The 22,144-nt window shown below is 44.8% G+C and overlaps 1 protein-coding gene across 1 annotated transcript in view; it reads left to right on the top strand.

Annotated features, from left to right (window-relative positions):
• The first annotated feature begins 324 nt into the window (after positions 1 to 324).
• Positions 325 to 22,144, top strand: part of LOC142259328 (uncharacterized) — a 402,688-nt gene continuing 380,868 nt past the window's right edge. Inside the window, 10 exon segments of the mRNA XM_075331795.1 lie at positions 325 to 373; positions 6,219 to 6,368; positions 6,498 to 6,677; positions 6,760 to 6,883; positions 6,967 to 7,064; positions 8,348 to 8,494; positions 8,624 to 8,803; positions 8,885 to 9,008; positions 9,092 to 9,205; positions 10,883 to 12,391. Of these exon segments, the coding sequence (XP_075187910.1) occupies positions 6,291 to 6,368; positions 6,498 to 6,677; positions 6,760 to 6,883; positions 6,967 to 7,064; positions 8,348 to 8,494; positions 8,624 to 8,803; positions 8,885 to 9,008; positions 9,092 to 9,205; positions 10,883 to 12,391 (2,554 nt within the window). The 5' untranslated portion in view covers positions 325 to 373; positions 6,219 to 6,290.

Below are 22,144 nucleotides of genomic sequence, written 5' to 3'. Positions count from 1 at the left end.
GCTCCGCACACCTCGTACACACACGGCTCCGCTCCGTACACCTCGTACACACGCGACTCCGCTCCGCACACCTCGTACACACGCGGCTCCGATCCATACACCTCGTACACACATGGCTCTGCTCCGTACACACACGGCTCCGCTCCGTACACCTCATACACACAAGGCTCTGCTACATCCACACTGTAAACCCCTCCTGACCCCACACATAAACTTCCCCTCATCCAGCACCATGACAACCAGCACAGCAGAGTCCTGCATACACTGAGGAGCTGATCATGTGACCCCTGACTCCTCCCCTCCATGTGGTGTCATCACAGGTCCTGGAAGCACAGAGCAGCCATATATCTAGTGTGCGGCTCTGCAGGTGGAGGTAGGTGCAGGGTATTATATATCTAGTGTGCGGCTCTGCAGGTGGAGGTAGGTGCAGGTTATTATATATCTAGTGTGTGGCTCTGCAGGTGGAGGTAGGTGCAGGGTATTATATATCTAGTGTGCGGCTCTGCAGGAGGAGGTAGGTGCAGGGTATTATATATCTAGTGTGCGGCTCTGCAGGTGGAGGTAGGTGCAGGGTATTATATATCTAGTGTGCGGCTCTGCAGGTGGAGGTAGGTGCAGGGCATTATATATCTAGTGTGCGGCTCTGCAGGTGGAGGTAGGTGCAGGGTATTATATCTAGTGTGCGGCTCTGCAGGTGGAGGTAGGTGCAGGGTATTATATATCTAGTGTGCGGCTCTGCAGGTGGAGGTAGGTGCAGGGTATTATATCTAGTGTGCGGCTCTGCAGGTGGAGGTAGGTGCAGGGTATTATATATCTAGTGTGCGGCTCTGCAGGTGGAGGTAGGTGCAGGGTATTATATCTAGTGTGCGGCTCTGCAGGTGGAGGTAGGTGCAGGGTATTATATATCTAGTGTGCGGCTCTGCAGGAGGAGGTAGGTGCAGGGTATTATATATCTAGTGTGCGGCTCTGCAGGTGGAGGTAGGTGCAGGGTATTATATATCTAGTGTGCGGCTCTGCAGGTGGAGGTAGGTGCAGGTTATTATATATCTAGTGTGCGGCTCTGCAGGTGGAGGTAGGTGCAGGGTATTATATATCTAGTGTGCGGCTCTGCAGGTGGAGGTAGGTGCAGGGTATTATATATCTAGTGTGTGGCTCTGCAGGAGGAGGTAGGTGCAGGGTATTATATATCTAGTGTGCGGCTCTGCAGGTGGAGGTAGGTGCAGGGTATTATATATCTAGTGTGCGGCTCTGCAGGTGGAGGTAGGTGCAGGGTATTATATATCTAGTGTGCGGCTCTGCAGGTGGAGGTAGGTGCAGGGTATTATATATCTAGTGTGCGGCTCTGCAGGAGGAGGTAGGTGCAGGGTATTATATATCTAGTGTGCGGCTCTGCAGGTGGAGGTAGGTGCAGGGTATTATATATCTAGTGTGCGGCTCTGCAGGAGGAGGTAGGTGCAGGGTATTATATATCTAGTGTGCGGCTCTGCAGGTGGAGGTAGGTGCAGGGTATTATATATCTAGTGTGCGGCTCTGCAGGTGGAGGTAGGTGCAGGGTATTATATATCTAGTGTGCGGCTCTGCAGGTGGAGGTAGGTGCAGGGTATTATATATCTAGTGTGCGGCTCTGCAGGAGGAGGTAGGTGCAGGGTATTATATATCTAGTGTGCGGCTCTGCAGGTGGAGGTAGGTGCAGGGTATTATATATCTAGTGTGCGGCTCTGCAGGTGGAGGTAGGTGCAGGGTATTATATATCTAGTGTGCGGCTCTGCAGGTGGAGGTAGGTGCAGGGTATTATATATCTAGTGTGCGGCTCTGCAGGTGGAGGTAGGTGCAGGGTATTATATATCTAGTGTGCGGCTCTGCAGGTGGAGGTAGGTGCAGGGTATTATATATCTAGTGTGCGGCTCTGCAGGTGGAGGTAGGTGCAGGGTATTATATATCTAGTGCGCGGCTCTGCAGGTGGAGGTAGGTGCAGGGTATTATATATCTAGTGCGCGGCTCTGCAGGTGGAGGTAGGTGCAGGGTATTATATATCTAGTGTGCGGCTCTGCAGGTGGAGGTAGGTGCAGGGTATTATATATCTAGTGTGCGGCTCTGCAGGTGGAGGTAGGTGCAGGGTATTATATATCTAGTGTGCGGCTCTGCAGGTGGAGGTAGGTGCAGGTTATTATATATCTAGTGTGCGGCTCTGCAGGTGGAGGTAGGTGCAGGGTATTATATATCTAGTGTGCGGCTCTGCAGGTGGAGGTAGGTGCAGGGTCTCTATTATTTGGGGTCATCATTCTCATTAACCTTTTCATGTCTCAGCTATTTTCACCTTTAACCAGTTCAGGACCAGTTTCCCGCTATTCCTGACCGGCTCATTTACATTCAGTTTAACCCCTTAAGGACGGAGCCAGTTTTTTACGTCATGACTCGGCCATTTTCTACAATTCTTACCGGTGTCACTTTGACAGGTTTCGAGAGGTAACGCCAAAAAGTGGACCCCACAGTTTATTACCCACTTTCTTATGAGCGTGCTGGTACCCCACATGTGGCCGGAAACCTCTTTTTGTACAAATGGGAGGAGCCGGAACAGAAGGAGCTATATGTGAATTTTGCAAAGGAAATTTGGCTGAAATAGATTGCGGGCACCATGTAGCATTTGTAGGGCCCTCAAGGTACTTAAACAGCAGAAACCCCCACAAGTTACTCTATTTTGGAAACTAGACCCCCTCAAGAATTTTATCTAGATGTTTGGTGAGCCCCTGGAACCACCGGAGGCTTCACAGAAGTCTATAATGTTGAGCCGTGACAATTAAAAAAAAACATTTTTACCACAAAATTATTACTTTAACCAGATAGCTTTTATTCACAAGGGTAACAGGAAAATATGCACCATACAATTTATTGTGCAGATTCTCCTGAGTACACAGATACCTCATATGTGGTGGAAATCAGCTGTTTAAGCGCACGGCAGGGCTCGGAAGGGAAGGAGCGCCATTTGACTGTAAAATTTGCTGGAATCATTAGCTAATGCCAAGTCGCATTTAGAGAGCCCCTAAGGTGCCTAAACAGTGGAGCTCCCCCACAAGTGATCGCATTTTAGAAAGTAGACCCCTCAAGGATTTTATCCAGGGGTATATTGAGCATAGGTACTTCACAGAATTTGATAACATTATTATATATATTATAAATATTGAAAATGTTTATTTTTTTAACAAAAATGTTGCTTTAGCACCAAATTTCTCACTTTTTCAAGAGGAAACACGAAAAAGTAAACCCCACAGTTTGATACCCCACATGTGGCCAAAAATTCCTGTTTGGACAAGCGGGAGGGCTTGGAACGGAAGGAGCACCCTGTGAATTTTGGAAAAGTTGAAATAAATGGCGGGCACCATGTTGCATTTGCAGGGCTCCTAAGGTACCTATACAGCAGAAACTCCCCACAAGTGACCCCATTTTAAACACTAGACCTCTAAAAAAAATTTATTCAGGGTTACAGTGAGCATTTTAACTCCACAGGTAGTTTACAGAAATGTTGCTGTAGTGCCAAGTTTCTCAGACTGTGACGCAGTGTCAGCCCTTCTGTGCAGATGCCAGTGTTTTCCACACAAGAATGCAGCTGCCCGTGCCCACGATCTGGGTTCAGGCCGCTGCGGACTTTATTCTCCAGGCTGCGAAGAACACACTCATCTCCACAGCATAAACTGACATCCTGCGTCTCAGGAAGCCGCGCCGCTGGTCAGTTTATGCTGCAGATAAAAGAAGCACAGTGGGGATGAGATTTCTAAACATCCCGCTACTGCGCTTGTACTGCACAACATCACAGTCAAAACACTCTGCGTCCAAACCACTGCAAATCCTGATCGTGGGCACACAGCCTAATAAGCTAGGATAGATAGATGGCTAGATAAATAGATGTCAAACACATATATAATGTCCCACCCCCCTGCATATTCTAAGCTGGCACCATTTAGTGACTTTCATGTGGCACTAAAGGGTGTTTAGCCTTGTATTTAGCTAAAAATAAAAAAATAATTAAAAAAACAACATAACAAAAAAACAGCTAGGGTAAAGCAGACGGCTGCAGACCACAGCTGGCAGCTTCATATTGGCTGGTATTCCAAAGTGAAGGTCTCCCCATGCTGTTTTTTTAATATATAAATAATTAAAAAAAAAAGTGGGGTCCCCCTGTGAAGGGGTCTTTCTCCCATATCACACAACAGCGAGAGATGAGTGAACAATCCAAAGCATATTTATTCCATGCAATATAGAATGACCATTAAATAATCCACCACACGGAGGGTAGAAATGGCATAAATGTCCCGGAGTTCAGTCACACTCCTCCAGCAGTCCTTCTCCAGGGAAATCGGGGTTTCTCACAGTGTCTTTGGGGTGCTGGCTGCAGCCTCGGCGTCTCCCTCAGAGGTTCAATCTTGCTTCCTCTTTCTTGTAAGTCTCACCCAGAATCACTAATCTCTCAGGTAAACCGAATTTAGGTGGATTCCAGGTCCCCTCCCCCAGACCTAGGCACAGAAGCACTTCAAGGGGATAAATCCTGACTTAACAGGACAAACAATATATCGAATAGACAGACCACCACACCCAAAACATGAACCCACACAAAATGGTACTTAACCCACAATATCACACCATGACATCCCCCAAATTGGATTTCCAGCCAAGGTAAAGTGGACAGCTGTGGTCTGGTATTCTCAGGGTGGAAAGACCAATGGTTATTTGGCCCTTCCCAGCCTAAAAATAGCAGGCCGCATCCGCCCAGAAGTGGTGCATCCATTGGATGCGCTAATCCTGGTGCTTCGCCCCGACTCTTCACATTGCCCTAATGCGGTGGCAAATGGGGAAATAAATAGGGTTGTTGGGGTTAGGGTTAATGATGTCACAGCATCTATCAGATACTTGACATCACTAACCTAGTCAGTAATAAAAAAAGGACAAAAAAAAAATTATTTGAAAAAACACTCTCCAACACATTCCCTCTTTCAGCAATTTATTGAAAAGAAAAAAAATTCCGGTCTGCCGTAATCCATTTTGGAGGTCCTACAACGATTTTGTACCTTCCAGAATATGGGTCGCACACTTTGAGAACGTATCCCCAATTTTCTGGAAGTGCAAACCCTCCATGGGAGGAGTGTGGGTGCAGTGATAACTGCACTCACACTTCCCGGGTCCACAGCATGGCAGTGTGAGCTGCAGTAAGCTCAGTGTCACTACTAGCAGCCAGCCGGCTGAGAGCCGCTCTGCACATGTGGCCAAGATCTTCTGAGAAGGAAGAGGAGGGATTGTGGGGGATCGTCACTGCAGAAGGTAACGGGAGACTTGGGATTGACAGGGGGTGACCTGGCTGGACCTGGGGAGAACTTTGATGTTGCATCTGACATGTCAGATATGACAGAACTCAGAGGAGAAGGATGGTCCATTTTAGTTGATTAGGGGGGGGGGCATTTTGGCCACATTCGGGGACCGGGGGAGGCGACTTATCTCCCATCTGACATGATTAATCATGCCAGGTGTGAGATAAATCATTTCTTTCTGCCCGAATCGTGGTCTCCAGGGACTGAGCTACCCTTGGTAGCTGAAACCACTGAAATTTTCCGATGCTGGGGGGCGGCATACACTTTATTTCTTTATTGATTGCCGGCAGCAGTGGGAGGGGATTAACACTGACCGCTAGGACATAATTTTACTTCCCGCGGTCGTTAAGGGGTTAAAGTCTACAAGCTCCGAAACCAGTTTAGAATGTTTAAACTTTTTTATTTATATAATTTTTCTAGTTTAGGAGTAAATATAATGTGGGCACATTTTGTAATTGGGGTAATTTTCACTTTTGCTGCCTTCAAACAAGCAATGGGTGGCAAATTGTGTGTCAGCGAGTGCCCAGATCCGTACGCCATGTGTGGCCCCTCGTCTTCCGTTAGAGACAAGAATACATCGAATCCTAATCCCATTGCCCTGTTCTTAACCGAAAAACTGGGAAATTATTTGTTTTTGCACTTTTTTATTTTCCTATTCTTATTATAGAAGCAATTACTCTTTTATTTTCCATTAACATTGTCGTATGAAGGATTGCTTTTTTATAACGATAATGTGCTTCTTTTACGGTTGTACTATTTACATAGCACATTTCATGTTGAATATTTTTTAGTACCCAAATTATATCTCACCTCCCTTATCTCCATTAATTTTACATATCGGCTCATCTTCTCCCCATTCAGGTCCTTATAATATCGGATCCTCTCAGTGGAGATCTTCTATAGAAGAGAATTCTCCTTATTGCCCCGTGAAGGATGGTTATGGACAGGGACAAGATGGCGGAGAGGATATTACACCTCACCCTAGAGATCCTCTTCCGGCTTACTGGAGAGGTGAGAGATTCTGATGACATCACATTACATCATTCTTATCTATGGGAATAACAGATGGACAGAACTGGAGAGGTGAGGACTCTGGAAATGTCTGTAGTGAGATTTATTACTGTGTCTCTCCATAACCAGGATTACACAGTAGTGAAGAAGACCTCTAGTGAGCGCTGTCAGGCCCCTGTGTCTGAGGGATGGGGAAGACCCCTGAGCCCAATCACGGGGCCTCCACCTCACCCCCCGATACATGAGGACATCAATGACCAGAAGATCCTAGAGCTCACCTACAAGATGATTGAGCTGCTGACTGGAGAGGTGACACTGCTGGGAATGCTGGGACATTATACAGTAACGCTATGAAGGGATCGGGGGGTGACGGTATCATTGTATGTGTCAGGTTCCTATAAGGTGTCAGGACGTCACCGTCTATTTCTCCATGGAGGAGTGGGAGTATTTAGAAGGACACAAAGATCTGTATAAGGACGTCATGATGGAGGTTCCCCAGCCCCTCACATCACCAGGTAATAGACAGGACTAAATACACACGGCCTATAATTATCTGTATGTAAGGAATGAATTCAGTCCCTGTATGTGTCTCCTCCAGTTCTATCCAGTAAGAGGACAACACCAGAGAGATGTCCCCGTCTTCTTCTCCCACAGGACTGTAAACAAGAAGATCCCGATGTTCCTCAGGATCATCAGGTAGATGGAGAGAAGGTGCCATGAAATCTCCCTATGATGAGTAGACGGCTGTGAAGGTCTTGTGCTCAGTCTTGTTTTATCCTCCAGTATTATATGTGTTATACTTGTGTAATGAGAGCGGTGGAGATGGCAGGATTAGAGCTGATCATAGATGTGACTTCTCCATCTGGCTGTGACTTTTGGATCACATTTATCCCGTTTTCTACACTGAGCACTTACATCAGGGTTTTGACACCAGGTTATCGGACAGAGAGAGGTCGCCCCTATCCCATGGGGCAGAAGGTCACAGCGCACGCCAGCAGTATTAGCATCTGCTTTGCTTTCCACGTAGCTGTGCAGACTATGCTTGCGCTGGCGCTGCTAGGGTTAAGCAGACCCTTGTGTCTTTCTTGGCTTACCATCCTGAGTTGTCTCAGCTGTTCTGATTTCTGCACTCCCCCTGGTATACGTTCTCACCACTTTACCTCAGTAGTTGCCAGTGATAACTTGCTTTTCCATGGTCCTGGCATGGAGGTGAGAGCCATGGAAAGAGAAATTGTTTTGAATTTGATCCTGGAGATTGCAGCTTGGAAATTTTCTTTGGTGTCTTCCTATTGATCATCTCCCTTTTTATTTATTTCTCTTCCATCCCCCTTTTTCACCACTTGTTGTTTGGGAATGCAGTTTCTTTTTCCTTTGTTGTTTTCCTTTTGTGTCATTATCATAAAGCAGGACTAGTGTTCCTCCTGCCCTGCTCCCTAGACACAGTTGTGATTAGGGTAAGACAGGGATAGACACGTGATTGCTGCACAAGGGGAAAGAACCTGTCTTGGGACATCGGGGAGCTCAGGGTTGCTCAGAGTAAGTGACAGGGTTTATCCTTCCTGTTCTTCCCTAGAGGCAGTGGTTCCCACCCCATCTTTCTCATGATACACCGCTCAGCCTCTTGGTGAAAAACAACAACCAGGGAGTGCCCTGTATTGGTAACTGGTGCCTACTGTCAGCAAAGTCCAACCTCAGAGGCTCTGGTGGTGACTGGGTAGGCACTTAATCATGACCCCCTAGATAAGCCTGGTTCAGGGCACAGTGAAGCTACACCCTTCTCCTCAATCTATTAGTGTGACAGGTTTACATGTAATTCTTCAAATGACATGATTCAGATGAAACCCCCAAAAGATCTATTCACTGTAATGAGGTAGCAGAGTTAGTCTGGACTCCTCATGGCAGCGCGGCAATCATCCCTATCTAGTGAACGGTTATCTCCAGTAATTGTATTATTACAGCGGATTCTTCTCCCCATTTAGGTCGCTACAATATCGGATCCTCTCAGTGGAGATCTTCTATATAAGAGAATTCTGATTGACCCATCAAGGATGGATATGGACAGGGACAAGATGGCGGAGAGGATATTACACCTCACCCTAGAGATCCTCTTCCGGCTTACTGGAGAGGTGAGAGATTCTGATGACGTCACATTACATCATTCTTATCTATGGGAATAACAGATGGACAGAACTGGAGAGGTGAGGACTCTGGAAATGTCTGTAGTGAGATTTATTACTGTGTCTCTCCATAACCAGGATTACACAGTAGTGAAGAAGACCTCTAGTGAGTGCTGTCAGGCCCCTGTGTCTGAGGGATGGGGAAGACCCCTGAGCCCAATCACGGGGCCTCCACCTCACCCCCCGATACATGAGGACATCAATGACCAGAAGATCCTAGAACTCCCCTACAAGATGATTGAGCTGCTGACTGGAGAGGTGACACTGCTGGGAATGCTGGGACATTATACAGTAACGCTGTGAAGGGATCGGGGGTAACGGTATCATTGTATGTGTCAGGTTCCTATAAGGTGTCAGGACGTCACCGTCTATTTCTCCATGGAGGAGTGGGAGTATTTAGGAGGACACAAAGATCTGTACAAGGACGTCATGATGGAGGTTCCCCAGCCCCTCACATCACCAGGTAATAGACAGGACTAAATACACACGGCCTATAATTATCTGTATGTAAGGAATGAATTCAGTCCCTGTATGTGTCTCCTCCAGTTCTATCCAGTAAGAGGACGACACCAGAGAGATGTCCCCATCCTCTTCTCCCACAGGACTGTAAACAAGAAGATCTTGATGTTCCTCAGGATGTGTTTCCTCCAGCTCTATCCAGTAAGAGATATCTACTCATGTACTTTATGCACTAATTTTGTGATTTCATTTTTAGACTTTCTGCTCTGGTTTTTTTTCAGCTGTATTTTCTTTGCGTCTGCTTCTTCTGATGTTTGTTTCTAGTGCCTTCTTTATGTCGTTATGAAGGCAACTCAAAGACCTGCAGAGGTTTCATGAATATCCTGTTTCCCCAAAAAGACGACCTACACCAAAAATAAGAGCTAGCATGATTTGTTGGGATTTTTGGAGAATGGTTGAAATAAAATAATAAGACCTAGTTACAGTCAGGACCAGTGTTGGGAGGAAACAAACTGCGCAATTTCTCAGGAACCGCACTCTCTTAGGGACGCCATCAGAGGTATTCTAAAGTTGATTGTTTAAGTACCTTTGATGACTTCAGAGTCATATGACATGATGTTATTAATCTTTCAACATTTCCACATCTTAAGCGGGTTTTACACGCTACAATATATCTAACGATGTGTCGGCGGGGTCATGTCTTAAGTGAGGCACATCCGGCATCGTTAGTGTTGTAGTTGCGTGTGACACCTACGTGCGATTCCGATTGTACGCAAAAACATTGATCGCATACACATCGTTCATTTTCTAAAAATTGAACATCCAGTTGTTCAATGTTCCCGAGGCAGCACACATCGCTGTGTGTGACACCCCGGGAATGATGAACACCGCTTACCTGCGTCCCGCCGGCTATGTGGAAGGAGGTGGGCGGGATGCTCATCTCCGCCCCTCCACTTCAATTGGCCGCCTGCCGTGTGACGTCGCTGTGACGCCGCACGATCCGCCCCCTTAGGAAGGAGGCGGGTCGCCGGCCAGAGGGACGTCGCACGGCAGGTATGTGCGTGTGAAACTGCCGTAGCGATAATAATCGCTACGGCAGCTTTCACTAGATATTGCCTTAGTGTTACATCTTCGTTAATTCGGACCTCCCATTCCTGTCTCCAAAATATCTCTCCAGTAGCACCAGTTCTCTGAAATGTCCTACAGTAAATAATCTGATTTGTCACGATATGAATGCAGGATAGCGAGGCACAAGGGGCTCCCTATACTGTTCCTCATGCTAGGAGACCTTAGGCTCTCTCTAACTTCTGGATTACTCCTGTAAGTGGAGATGCCAGTCTTGGGCCTTACTATTCTCCTGACCAGATGACTAATCTGTTATCCCCCTAGGGAAGGAAGGGGCAGGAATATGATGGAAAAAGATTAAAACAAATAACAAACATCCCGCCCACCTCCGTCCTTCTCATTGCAGCTGGCGGCAGGTAAGGTGAAGTTCCTCGCTCCTGCGGCTTCACACACAGCGATGTGTGCTGCCGCAGGAGCGAGGAACAACATCGTACCTGTCGCTGCACCGGCATTATGGAAATGTCGGAGGCTGCAGCGATGATACGATAACGACGCTTTTGCGCTCGTTCATCGTATCAAAAAGGTTTTACACGTTGCGATATCGACTGCGACGCCGGATGTGCGTCACTTTCGATTTGACCCCATCGACATCGCACGTGCAATGTCGCAACGTGCAAAGCCGCCCTAAGATCTCGAAATTAGAAAATAGATTCAGAATAATTTGTTTCCTAGTTTAATTTCTGATGTTATGGTTTAAAACACAATGTGCTTTCAAAATATCATTAAAACTAATAACATTGTGTTTATATTTAGCAGATGACTGTATTGGGAGTTCAGATGGACCTCTAATATCTTCAGAATTTATAACAGAGGATGAAAGTATCACACATGATACATATGAGGAGCATGCTGTTGTCCCAGATATACCTCCAGTCCTTCCTAGGATTGATCTATCATCTGATCTTTTCAAACAAGTCCAAAATTCCAATCATCAAAAAACTCACACAGGGAAGAAGCCATTTTCATGTTCAGAATGTGGGAAATGTTTTATTCGGAAATCAAACTTTGTTAGACATCAAAAAATTCACACAGGGGAGAAGCCATTTTCATGTTCAGAATGTGGGAAATGTTTTATTCAGAAATCAAAACTTGTTGTGCATCAAAGATCTCACACAGGGGAGAAGCCATTTTCATGTTCAGAATGTGGGAAATGTTTTATTAAGAAATCAGAACTAGTTGTGCATCAAAGATCTCACACAGGGGCGAAGCCATTTTCATGTTCAGAATGTGGGAAATGTTATATTCAGAAATCAGACCTTGTTAGACATCAGAAAATTCACACAGGGGAGAAGCCATTTTCATGTTCAGAATGTGGGAAATGTTTTATTCAGAAATCAGAACTTGTTGTGCATCAAAGATCTCACACAGGGGAGAAGCCATTTTCATGTTCAGAATGTGGGAAATGTTTTATTCAGAAATCAGAACTTATTGTGCATCAAAGATCTCACACAGGGGCGAAGCCATTTTCATGTTCAGAATGTGGGAAATGTTTTATTCGGAAATCAGCTCTTGTTGTGCATCAAAGATCTCATACAGGGGAGAAGCCATTTTCATGTTCAGAATGTGGGAAATGTTTTATTCAGAAATCAAAACTTGTTGTGCATCAAAGATCTCACACAGGGGAGAAGCCATTTTCATGTTCAGAATGTGGGAAATGTTTTATTAAGAAATCAGAACTAGTTGTGCATCAAAGATCTCACACAGGGGTGAAGCCATTTTCATGTTCAGAATGTGGGAAATGTTATATTCAGAAATCAGACCTTGTTAGACATCAGAAAAATCACACAGGGGAGAAGCCATTTTCATGTTCAGAATGTGGGAAATGTTTTATTCAGAAATCAGAACTTGTTGTGCATCAAAGATCTCACACAGGGGCGAAGCCATTTTCATGTTTAGAATGTGGGAAATGTTTTATTCAGAAATCAGAACTTATTGTGCATCAAAGATCTCACACTGGGGCGAAGCCATTTTCATGTTCAGAATGTGGGAAATGTTTTATTCGGAAATCAGATCTTGTTGTGCATCAAAGATCTCATACAGGGGAGAAGCCATTTTCATGTTCAGAATGTGGGAAATGTTTTATTCGGAAATCAGATCTTGTTAGACATCAGAAAATTCACACAGGGGAGAAGCCATTTTCATGTTCAGAATGTGGGAAATGTTTTATTCGGAAATCAGATCTTGTTAGACATCAGAAAATTCACACAGGGGAGAAGCCATATTCATGTTCAGAGTGTGGGAAATGTTTTACTAGGAAATTATGTCTTGGTTACCATCAAAAAAATCACACAAAATCAAAAATCAATCAAAAAAACATTTTTATGTTCTGAATGTGGAAAATGTTATTCTCAGAAATCGGATCTCGTTAAACATTTGCTGAAGCCATACAGGGAAGGAACCTTTTTCATGTTGTGAATAATTGAAATGTTTAGGGCTCATGCGCACGTTGCTTTTTTTTTTTTTTTTTGCGTTTCTGCAGCATTTTAAGCTGCAGCGTCACATTGTCAAAATTCATGCGTGCTGCTTCACCAGCAAAGTATCTATGAGAATCATGCAAACTCCGTGCTCACGATGCTTTTTTAAACGCAATGTTTTGATTGTCAAAAATTTGAGAAAATCTCTGCGTTTAAAAAAGTAGCAGTCACTTCTTTTGTTCATTTTGGCAGCGTTCTACACCCATTGAAATCAATGAGTTGTAGAAAAACGCTACCAAAATGCTAAGCAGTGCATTTGCATGTTTATTTGACAATAAAAAACGCAGGTCTTTTGGTCTCTCTCTCTGTCAGTCGGTCTCTCTCTCTCTCTCTCTCTGTCTCTATCTCTCTCTCTGTCGATGTCTGTCTCTCCTTCCCACCCCCTCTCTCATACTCCCTGATTACGGGTGCGGCGCTGCACGGCGTTCACACTGTGGCGGCTTCTCTTTTGAAATTGCCGGTCGCTCATTATTCAATCTCCTATTCCCTGCTTCCTCTGCCCACCGGCGCCTATGATTGGTTGCAATCAGACACGCCCCCACGCTGAGTGACAGTTGTCTCACTGCAACCAATCACAGCTGTCGGTGGGCATGTCTATATCGTGCATTAAAAAAAAAATAATAATTAAAAAAAAACAATGTGAGGTCCCCCCCAATATTGATACCAGCCAGGGTAAAGCCATACGGCTGAAGGCTGGTATTCTCAGGATGGGGAGCTCAATGTTATGGGGAGCCCCCCAGCCTAACAATATCAGCCAGCAGCCACCCGGAATTGCCGCATCCATTAGATGCGACCGTCCCGGGACTCTACCCGGCTCATCCCGAATTGCCCTGGTGTGGTGGCAATCTGGGTTATAAGGAGTTAATGGCAGCAGATTAATCTGTAAGTTAAAAAAAATAAATACACACAACGAAAAATCCTTTACTTGGAATAAAAGACAAAAGAACACCCTCTTTCACCACTTTTTTAACCCCTCAAAAACACCTCCAGGTCCGGCGTAATCCACACAAGGTCCCACGACGCTTTCAGCTCTGCTACATCGGAAGCTGACAGGAGCGGCAGTAGAACACCGCCGCTCCTGTGAGCTCTATGCAGCAACTGAAGTGAGTCGCGCCATCAGCTGTGCTGTCATTGAGGTTACTCGCAGCCACCGCTCTCAGGTGGAGGACTCCAGCTGTGGCCGCTGGTCACCTGAGTGAAAGCACAGCTGATTGCGTGGCTCACTGCAGTCACTCAGGGGACACAGAGAGAGAGAGAGCCGTGCGATGTCAGTGAAATCGGGTGAAACTCTGACGTCACTGCTGCGGACTCCTGTGTCCTGGCACTTACTTCGGAGGACCATCTGAGTTCATGACAGCACACAGAGAAAAAGCTGCGGGATGACAATGAAGTCGGGTGAAGTTCATCCAAGTTCATTCTCATCGCCCGGCTCTGTCTGTGTCTGCTGTCAGTGGGCATGTAGCAGAGCTGAATTGCTGGGGGACTGCACTGACAAAAATGCATGTAAAATGCATGCAAAATGCATCCAAACTACATGCGTTTTGGATGCATTCTTTTTGTCAACTCGCAGCGTCAAGTATGCCAGAGGGTACATTTATTTCTGCACTAGTCAGGACGCAGTGTGCGCATGAGCCCTTAATTTGTAAATCAAGTCTTGCCGACCATCAGAAAACCAACAGAGTGGAGCAGCAATTTTTGCTTTCAGAATTTGCCAAAGGTTTTAAAGATTAGTCAGGTCCTGTTGTCAGATGAGTGACACGGGAGAAGCCATCATGATGTACCATAATTCAAAGGGTTTTATCCAAAAATCGGCTACAAAAGGAAGAATTGGTGAGGGAAAGAACCATTTTTTTTCTTTTTAAACTTTATCATATTTTTCAGACCATAAGACATAACTAGGAATATAGGGAAAAAGATTGACGCAAAAAATGTGGTCATGAAGCACTGTTATAGGGGGATCTGCTGCTGACACTGTTACGGGGATAAAATCCCCTAATTCTGTACTAATGTTCCCCATCCTGGGCCCCTTCCAGATATACTGTATGTGTCTCCCATCCTTGTGTATATGTGCTTCATCCTGGTATAGATGTTGCCCATCTTTATCCCATCCTGATATATATGGCACTTGTCCTAGTATACTGTATATATCCCCATTCTGTAAGGTAAAAAAAAGGAGGGGTTGAATCCGCTCACCTGTTCCTAGAGCCCACTAGATTGGATCGTGCATGGATGCAGAAAGACGGCCAGTCCTGTCAATAAGCATAGAATCCAGGAAGAAAGCTCCAGCACAGAATATAGGGAAAAATATAGGTAAAAATCGTAGTTTTATTTATAAATCCTTAAAAATTGCATCATTAGGTCATTTAAACATATTCAAAGAGTACGCGTTTCGAGCATAGTTGCTTTTACTCCTCTCAGAAGCAATTATGCTCGAAACGCGTACTCTGAATATGTTTGAATGACCTAATGATGGACTTTTTAAGGATTTATAAATAAAACTACGATTTTTACCTATATTACTCCCTGGATTCTGTGCTTGAGCTTTCTTCCTGGATTCTATATATATATCCCCATACTTGTATATAGCCCTCATCTTGGGCCCATTCTGTTATATATTTCCCCATAATGCTGCACACATAAGATGATGCAGCTGCACACATCGGTGCACGGTGTTCTCTTCTGATGCTGGCAAGGGACTTCAGTATGTAAGCAGTGCATGACATTACTTCCATGCGTCCACAGTTACACGCAGACATCAGCTGCCGGAATATTCACTGCTCCCCACGCCCGGGATTATGGGCTTGGGGAGCAGGTAATATTTTTTCTCGAATAGTCAACACATGTGACTGACCAGCCATAGCAGTAAGCCGGCGGCTGGGTGATCATGTGTGCCCAATATTAAAGAGAATGAATATTCACTGCTCCCCACGCTAATAATACTGCCCACATCTTGGTTGGCGCTGGCTTCACTGCCTAGAGGTGGGCGGGATTATGGCGTGGGGAGCAGTGAATATTCATTTTATTTTTTAGCTGGCATACTGTTAGCCCTTTTGAGAGCCTTTAGGAACATTTGTGAAAGGTTTTGATACTGGATTATATTTAGATAATTCACTAATCTCAGGTTGCCCACTGCTTTATTTACTAAAAAGCGCAGCCCCAGATTGGAGATAGGAACTCTGAAGTATATCACATTGTATATAATTGCATTTCAAAACTTGTTGTTTTGTTAATAAATGCTTGTAAATGTATATTCTTCATGCTTATCTTACTCTATTGTCTAGATGTGATGATTTTGCCTCAGAACCTCTGGGGTTGGCGCAGATTTATAGACATTTCGCACTAACATTTATGATACCTATGCTGGGATTTTGGGAATTAAATGCCAATCTGTCACTAAGTGTTTAACCCTTAATTAGAAATCAGAATAATATATAAAGACAGTGTCACACTAGGTACGGGGAAGTACCAAGCAAACAAAGTAAGGGAGGGGAAACCCTGAGTCTAGGGAAGGAGGAGATGATCACTGCTGACCAAGCCTACCACTGGGCCCTGGATTCCCTCACCATGCTGCGCCAGATACCTAATCCTAGGCTGACCCTGATCTGGGCCCTAGGTAGAGAGCGGTTCGGATGAGCTCTTTGTCAACCTCACCAGGCACTAAAGGACACACAGGGATAACAAACAAAGGAAAACAACAAACAACTTATCGCAAGACGACTCAGTAAGAAGTTCAGTAAATAGCAACTACTATCCTACTGATGCATGCAAGCCACCTGCTTGCATCCAGACTTTGTGAAGGAAATAAATATCTCCAGTACAAGTCCAGAGAAAATGAGAGTATTTAAACCCAAGGGGAAATACAGATTATTAGCAACTGAAATAAAGAGGAGCTCCCCTGGGTCCTAAAGAAACAAGGATGAAAACCCAACAGATGAGATACAAGTACACTGAATACTGACAACAGAAAAAATAAAAAGTCAGAGAGTATTTTGCGCAGCCAAATACTGTGACCTTCTATTGCCGGACAACAAAGGTCTGTCTGTTACCCATGACAGATAGGGACTCTGACTCCAATGATATGTCATTTACTGGACTGCTTGCTGTAGTTTTGATAAAATCACTGTATTATCGCTAGGTTATTATCACTAGAGAACTAGTAAAACTGCTGCCATGTATCCTCCATCTCCATTAGCTCTGTATAACCCCGCCCTCACCTGATTGGCAGCTTTCTGTCTATGCTCATTGTACACAGCTGCCAATCAGTGGTGTGGGTGAGGTTATACATAGAACAGCATTTCGAGAACTCGTGGATCTTAAGCAAATAAAACTGATCTTTATCAAAACTTCAGCAAACAGCAAAGTAAGTGACACATCGCTGGATCAGGGTCTCTGCTTATATAGTTTGATTGGACACACATTACAATTAGCTTTGTTACTCTTAATCTATAAATCACATCCAAAGCCATACGCTATTAATTGTTATATATTTAATCTGAAAAGTAGGCAGTGTTTATAAAAATATACATATTACAAAGGGGAACAAAATAATACAGCATATGCAATTACATAAAATAAAAGGGAATAACAAAAGAAAAATTACTGAACCTGGGTCACAGAAATTACTTCTGATTTCTGGAGGGAAGGACTCCAATGGAACGTGGAGCAATCCTACACAGCAATGTTCTTTTCATTGAACAAGGATGATAGTCTGCATTAGCTTTTTATAAACACAAGTTACACCCACATACTTCCCCTCTGGTGACTCATAACAGGGCTGGACTTCAGATAACTATAGGATGTGTCTAAAGGCCACTTTACACACTGCGATATCGGTACCGATATCGCTAGTGTGGGTACCCGCCCCCATCTGTTGTGCGACACGGGCAAATAGCTGCCCGTGGCGCACAACATCGCCCAGAGCAGTCACACATACCTGTCTAGCGACGTCGCTGTGACAGGCAAACCGCCTCCTTTCTAAGGGGGCGGTCCGTGCGGCGTCACATCGACGTCACAGCAGCGTCACTGAACCGCCGCCCAATAGCAGCAGAGGGGCGGAGATGAGCGGGACGTAACATCCCGCCCACCTCCTTCCTTCCGCATTGTGGCCGTGAGGCAGGTAAGGAGAGGTTCCTCGTTCCTGCGGCGTCACACGCAGTGATGTGTGCTGCCGCAGGAACGAGGAACAACTTCGTTACTGCTTCAGTAACGATTTTTGAGAATGGACCCCCATGTCACTGATGAGCGATTTTGCACGTTTTTGCAACGATGCAAAATCGCTCATCGGTGTCACACGCAACTGCATCGCTAATGCATAGCTAATGCGGCCGGAAGTGCGTCACCAATTCCGTGACCCCAACGAGATCGCATTAGCGATGTCGTAGCGTGTAAAGCCCCCTTAGGTCTTAGAAAATGATGAGTTCTCAATTCATATTTTCTATAAGGGGATAAAAAAGGATTTGCATTCCTCCGCTATTTTTCTGTTCAACTGCTGCTTTTATCTCTACCGGTCATAAATCTGTCCTTTTCTGCATTCTTGTGCATTCAAGCTGAGAATGGCCTCACATCTGCTAGAGGATTGTCTTTCGTTACCTGTTTCCAAAGGAGGGGGTCAGATTCATAAGCGTCTTATTGAGTCTTTATGGATTTTATTATTTCTATGACACAGGACTACATATTGTTTTTTTCCCAAATCAAGCTTTTATCCCCTTGAAAGTCGAGGTCAGTTTTTTGGACACTTGCCTCGACTTGGTGCTTGAAGAGTTCAATAAAATCAGACAGTTTACACTCTCATCTACACAAAATAACCTAGATAAAAAAGAAAAGGTTGCCTTAAAATCATTATGCAATGATTCAGATATAGTAACTATATCAGCTGCCAAGGGGGAATGGAATAGTTATCCAAAACAGAGATGACTACCATGGTTTTCGTTTTATAAGATGCACCGGATTATAAGACGCACTGCAAATTCAGAACAAAAAAGGTGAAAAAAAATGGGGTTCGCCTTGTAATCCATTGGTGTCTTACCGAAAGGGCCAGTAGCAGTGGTGAAGGAGTCACAGGAGGCAGGGGTGGTGGGTGTGTGAGAAACTGTAGGCTGTACTGGTGCAGACACCGCAGCACACTGGTGGAGACTCCGCGCAGACACCGCACAGCTGCCGTAGACACCACACAGCCACCCCAGCAGCAGCAGCCACCGGAGACCCCGCACAGCGGCTGCAGGCACTGCACATTTGCCCCAGCACCATCTGCTGCAGACCCCGCACCATCTGCCTCAGACCCTGTACCATCCGCCTCTGACCCAGCACTAACTGCCTTAGGCAATGCGCAGCCACCGCAGCATTCCCTCGGCCTCTTGCGACCACTCTCCACCACCCCAGTAAGCTACATTCAGATTATAAGACGCACCCCTCACTTTCCTCCCAAATTTTTGGGAGGAAAAGTGTGTCTTATAATTTGAAAAATCCGGTATATAAGAAAGCTCAGAATATTCTCTCCAACTCCTTAGACTAAAGGATTACAATTGTACAGGTGCAAGACTAAAAAGCTGTTTGATTACTTTTATCTAATTTCCATGTATTTTGGCGTCCTGAAAACAAAAAAATATATAGAAAAAAATACTGGACGGCAGGATTTGCCACAAAATGCAAAATTCTCTTCAAATTTAATAGGTTTTTCACTCAATTTTTTGTATTTTTTTGATCTTAGATTTTTAACCAGATTTAAAGCCCATATACTATTAATTAATTCACATCAGTGCATTCAAGATGTCATTCCCCATTCATTCCACTTCATACCCCAATCTTCACTCAGCAACTCGTCCCAATCCCCATGGCACAGATATACCAGTACTCAAGGTCCCTGCTACCTTGAAAGAGATAACTATCTCCAAGGAAGGTGGAGTTATATCTGAACCAGAAGATGAATCAAGTTCTTACTTTGAAGATGATACAAGACCAACATTATTTTCCCAGGAAGAGATGAATGATTTGGTAAGAGACTTGAACCTTCCCAAAGATGCCGGTGAGTTAGGCTATGTGCGCACGTTGCGTCCTGTCCCTGCAGAAATTTCTGCAAGGATTTGAACAGCACATGTGCGCTTCAAATCGCTGCAAAAACACTGCATATGATTGCAGTGGAAAAGACGATTTCATGCGCTCTGGATACAGCCCCCACCATAGACAGAGCGAGACCAGCATCCAAAGCGCATGGAATAAGTGACGTTGCTTTTTAGAACGCAGCGATTTGGCAGCATGCAAATCGCTGCGTTCTAAAACGCAACGTGTGCATGGATTATGCACAATCTTCATAGATTGTGCTGGCGACGCAGGACGCATGCAGTTACGCTGCGGTGCAGAATGCAGCGTGACTGCATGCAATACGCACATGTGGGCACAGAGCCTTACTCGGATCAAGACTCAAAAGCAGGAGTTTATTGTTGCCAGGAGTGTCTTTTCATGGTTCAGACATCGTGAAGACGAGTTCGTTCCTTACTTTGCCCAGGAAGACAAGCTGGTTTATTGCATCAATGTCGAAGGTTTGATGGCTCAATTCAAAATCCAATATGATTCAGCACAATGGTGTCTTTTTATAGATTCTTCAAAACTAAGTCTCAAAGCAGTTTTACTCCACATTGGCAGTCTTTATGCTTCCATCCCTGTAGGTCATTCCGTACACCTCATGGAAACCTACGAGACTTGGAATTGGTTCTTCATAAACTTAAAAATAAAGAATACGGTTGGCAAGTGTGCAGGGATTTGAAAGTCTTGTGCATGCTGCTCGGGCAACAAGCTGGCTATACTAAATACCCTTTTCTGAGTCTATGGGACAGTCGAGATCAACGAAATCACTTGACCAATAAGGGTTGGCAGCCGAGGGTGCTCACAGTTGGTGAAAAAAAAATGTCCTCCGAGAAACTTTGGTACCTTCCCATAAAGTTCTTCTACCACCTCTCCACATAAAATGAGGATTGATGAAGCAATTTGTAAAATTACTATCAAGAGATCGACAATGCTTCAAATACTTGGTCACCAAGTTTCCAGGCCTTTCGGACCAGACATTAGAAGGCATATAGCTGATCGAGAGTTTAGCAATACCATGACAGATCCTCAAAATGAAGGGTGGATGGCATTTCAAGAGGTCATAGAGGGACCCATCCCAATTTGCTGCCTTTTTGCCCAACTATCCCCCACTATGTTGGAGAGGAGGTAATCAAAGAGGTTCACTTAGTCACATGTGGTGGTATTGCCCCAAGATACTTACATTTTGGCAAATGGTCTTTGATATGGTACACTTGACTACTGGTCCCGGCTAGACCTCAACCCTGCTCTGGCGATCCTTCATATAGGTATTGATTTAATCCCAGACTCCTTCAAAAGCACAAATTCCCATTTTTTAATTGCAAGTAGACAATGTATTGCATATAGGTGGAAATCCTCAACCCCTCCAAACAAGGAAGAACTGGTCGGAAGACTCAATGCTCACTATGTGTATGAATTGAGTTTGGCACCTAGTCTACATAGGAAAATTGCCGTATCTAAACAATGGGAATTTTGGACGACTTCTCCTTTGTCATCTGCATTACACCCCGTCAACTCTCCTCCAAACCCAATTCCAAGCCCCTCACATTCCGCATAATGTTTACCATACTGTGGTTAATTCTTTGCTAAATATGTTGAATCAGATCCAATGTTACTCAAAGTATTCTCATGTTGGTGGCTGCTCGCCCCCCCAACCACCCCCTTTTCCTTATTTTTCGCAATCCCCTTTTCCCTCCTTTCCCTTACCCCCCCATTCCCCTCCTTGGTTCTTCTTTTCATTTTCTGTTATTGAGGTCAACAGGGACATTTAATGTCTCAGAATGATGATATACATAAGCTATATGGATTGTTCCCTGTTACCCGTTGTACTGTTGTAATATTATATATACAGTACAGACCAAAAGTTTGGACACACCTTCTCATCTCTAGAACAACTGTTTCCTTCATGGTAAAATAGCTGCTAGGAAACCACTGCTAAGGACAGGCAACAAGGAGAAGAGACTTGTTTGGGCTAAAGAACACAGGGAATGGACATTAGACCAGTGGAAATCTGTGCTTTGGTCTGATGAGTCCAAATTTGAGATCTTTTGATCCAACCACCGTGTCTTTGTAGATAAAGTGAATGGATGGACTCTACATGGCTGGTTCCCACCGTGAAGCATGGAGGAGGAGGTGTGATGGTGTGGGGGTGCTTTGCTGATGACACTGTTGGGGATTTATTAAAAATTTAAGGCATACAGAACAAGCATGCCTACCACAGCATCTTGCAGCGGCGTTCTATTCCATCCAGTTTGCGTTTAGTTGGACCATCATTCATTTTTCAACAGGACAATGATCCCAAACACACCTCCAGGCTGTGTAAGGGCTATTTGACTAAGAAGGAGAGTGATGGGGTGCTACACCACCAGACCTGAACCCAATCGAGATGGCTTGGGGTGAGCTGGACCGCAGAGTGAAGGCAAAAGAGCCAACAAGTGCTAAGCATCTCTGGGAACTCCTTCAA

The sequence above is a fragment of the Anomaloglossus baeobatrachus genome, assembly GCF_048569485.1.
Source record: "Anomaloglossus baeobatrachus isolate aAnoBae1 chromosome 5 unlocalized genomic scaffold, aAnoBae1.hap1 SUPER_5_unloc_8, whole genome shotgun sequence".
NCBI lineage: Eukaryota > Metazoa > Chordata > Amphibia > Anura > Aromobatidae > Anomaloglossus > Anomaloglossus baeobatrachus.
Note: the sequence above shows the minus strand (reverse complement) of the source record. Positions and strands in the feature narration are given on the sequence as shown.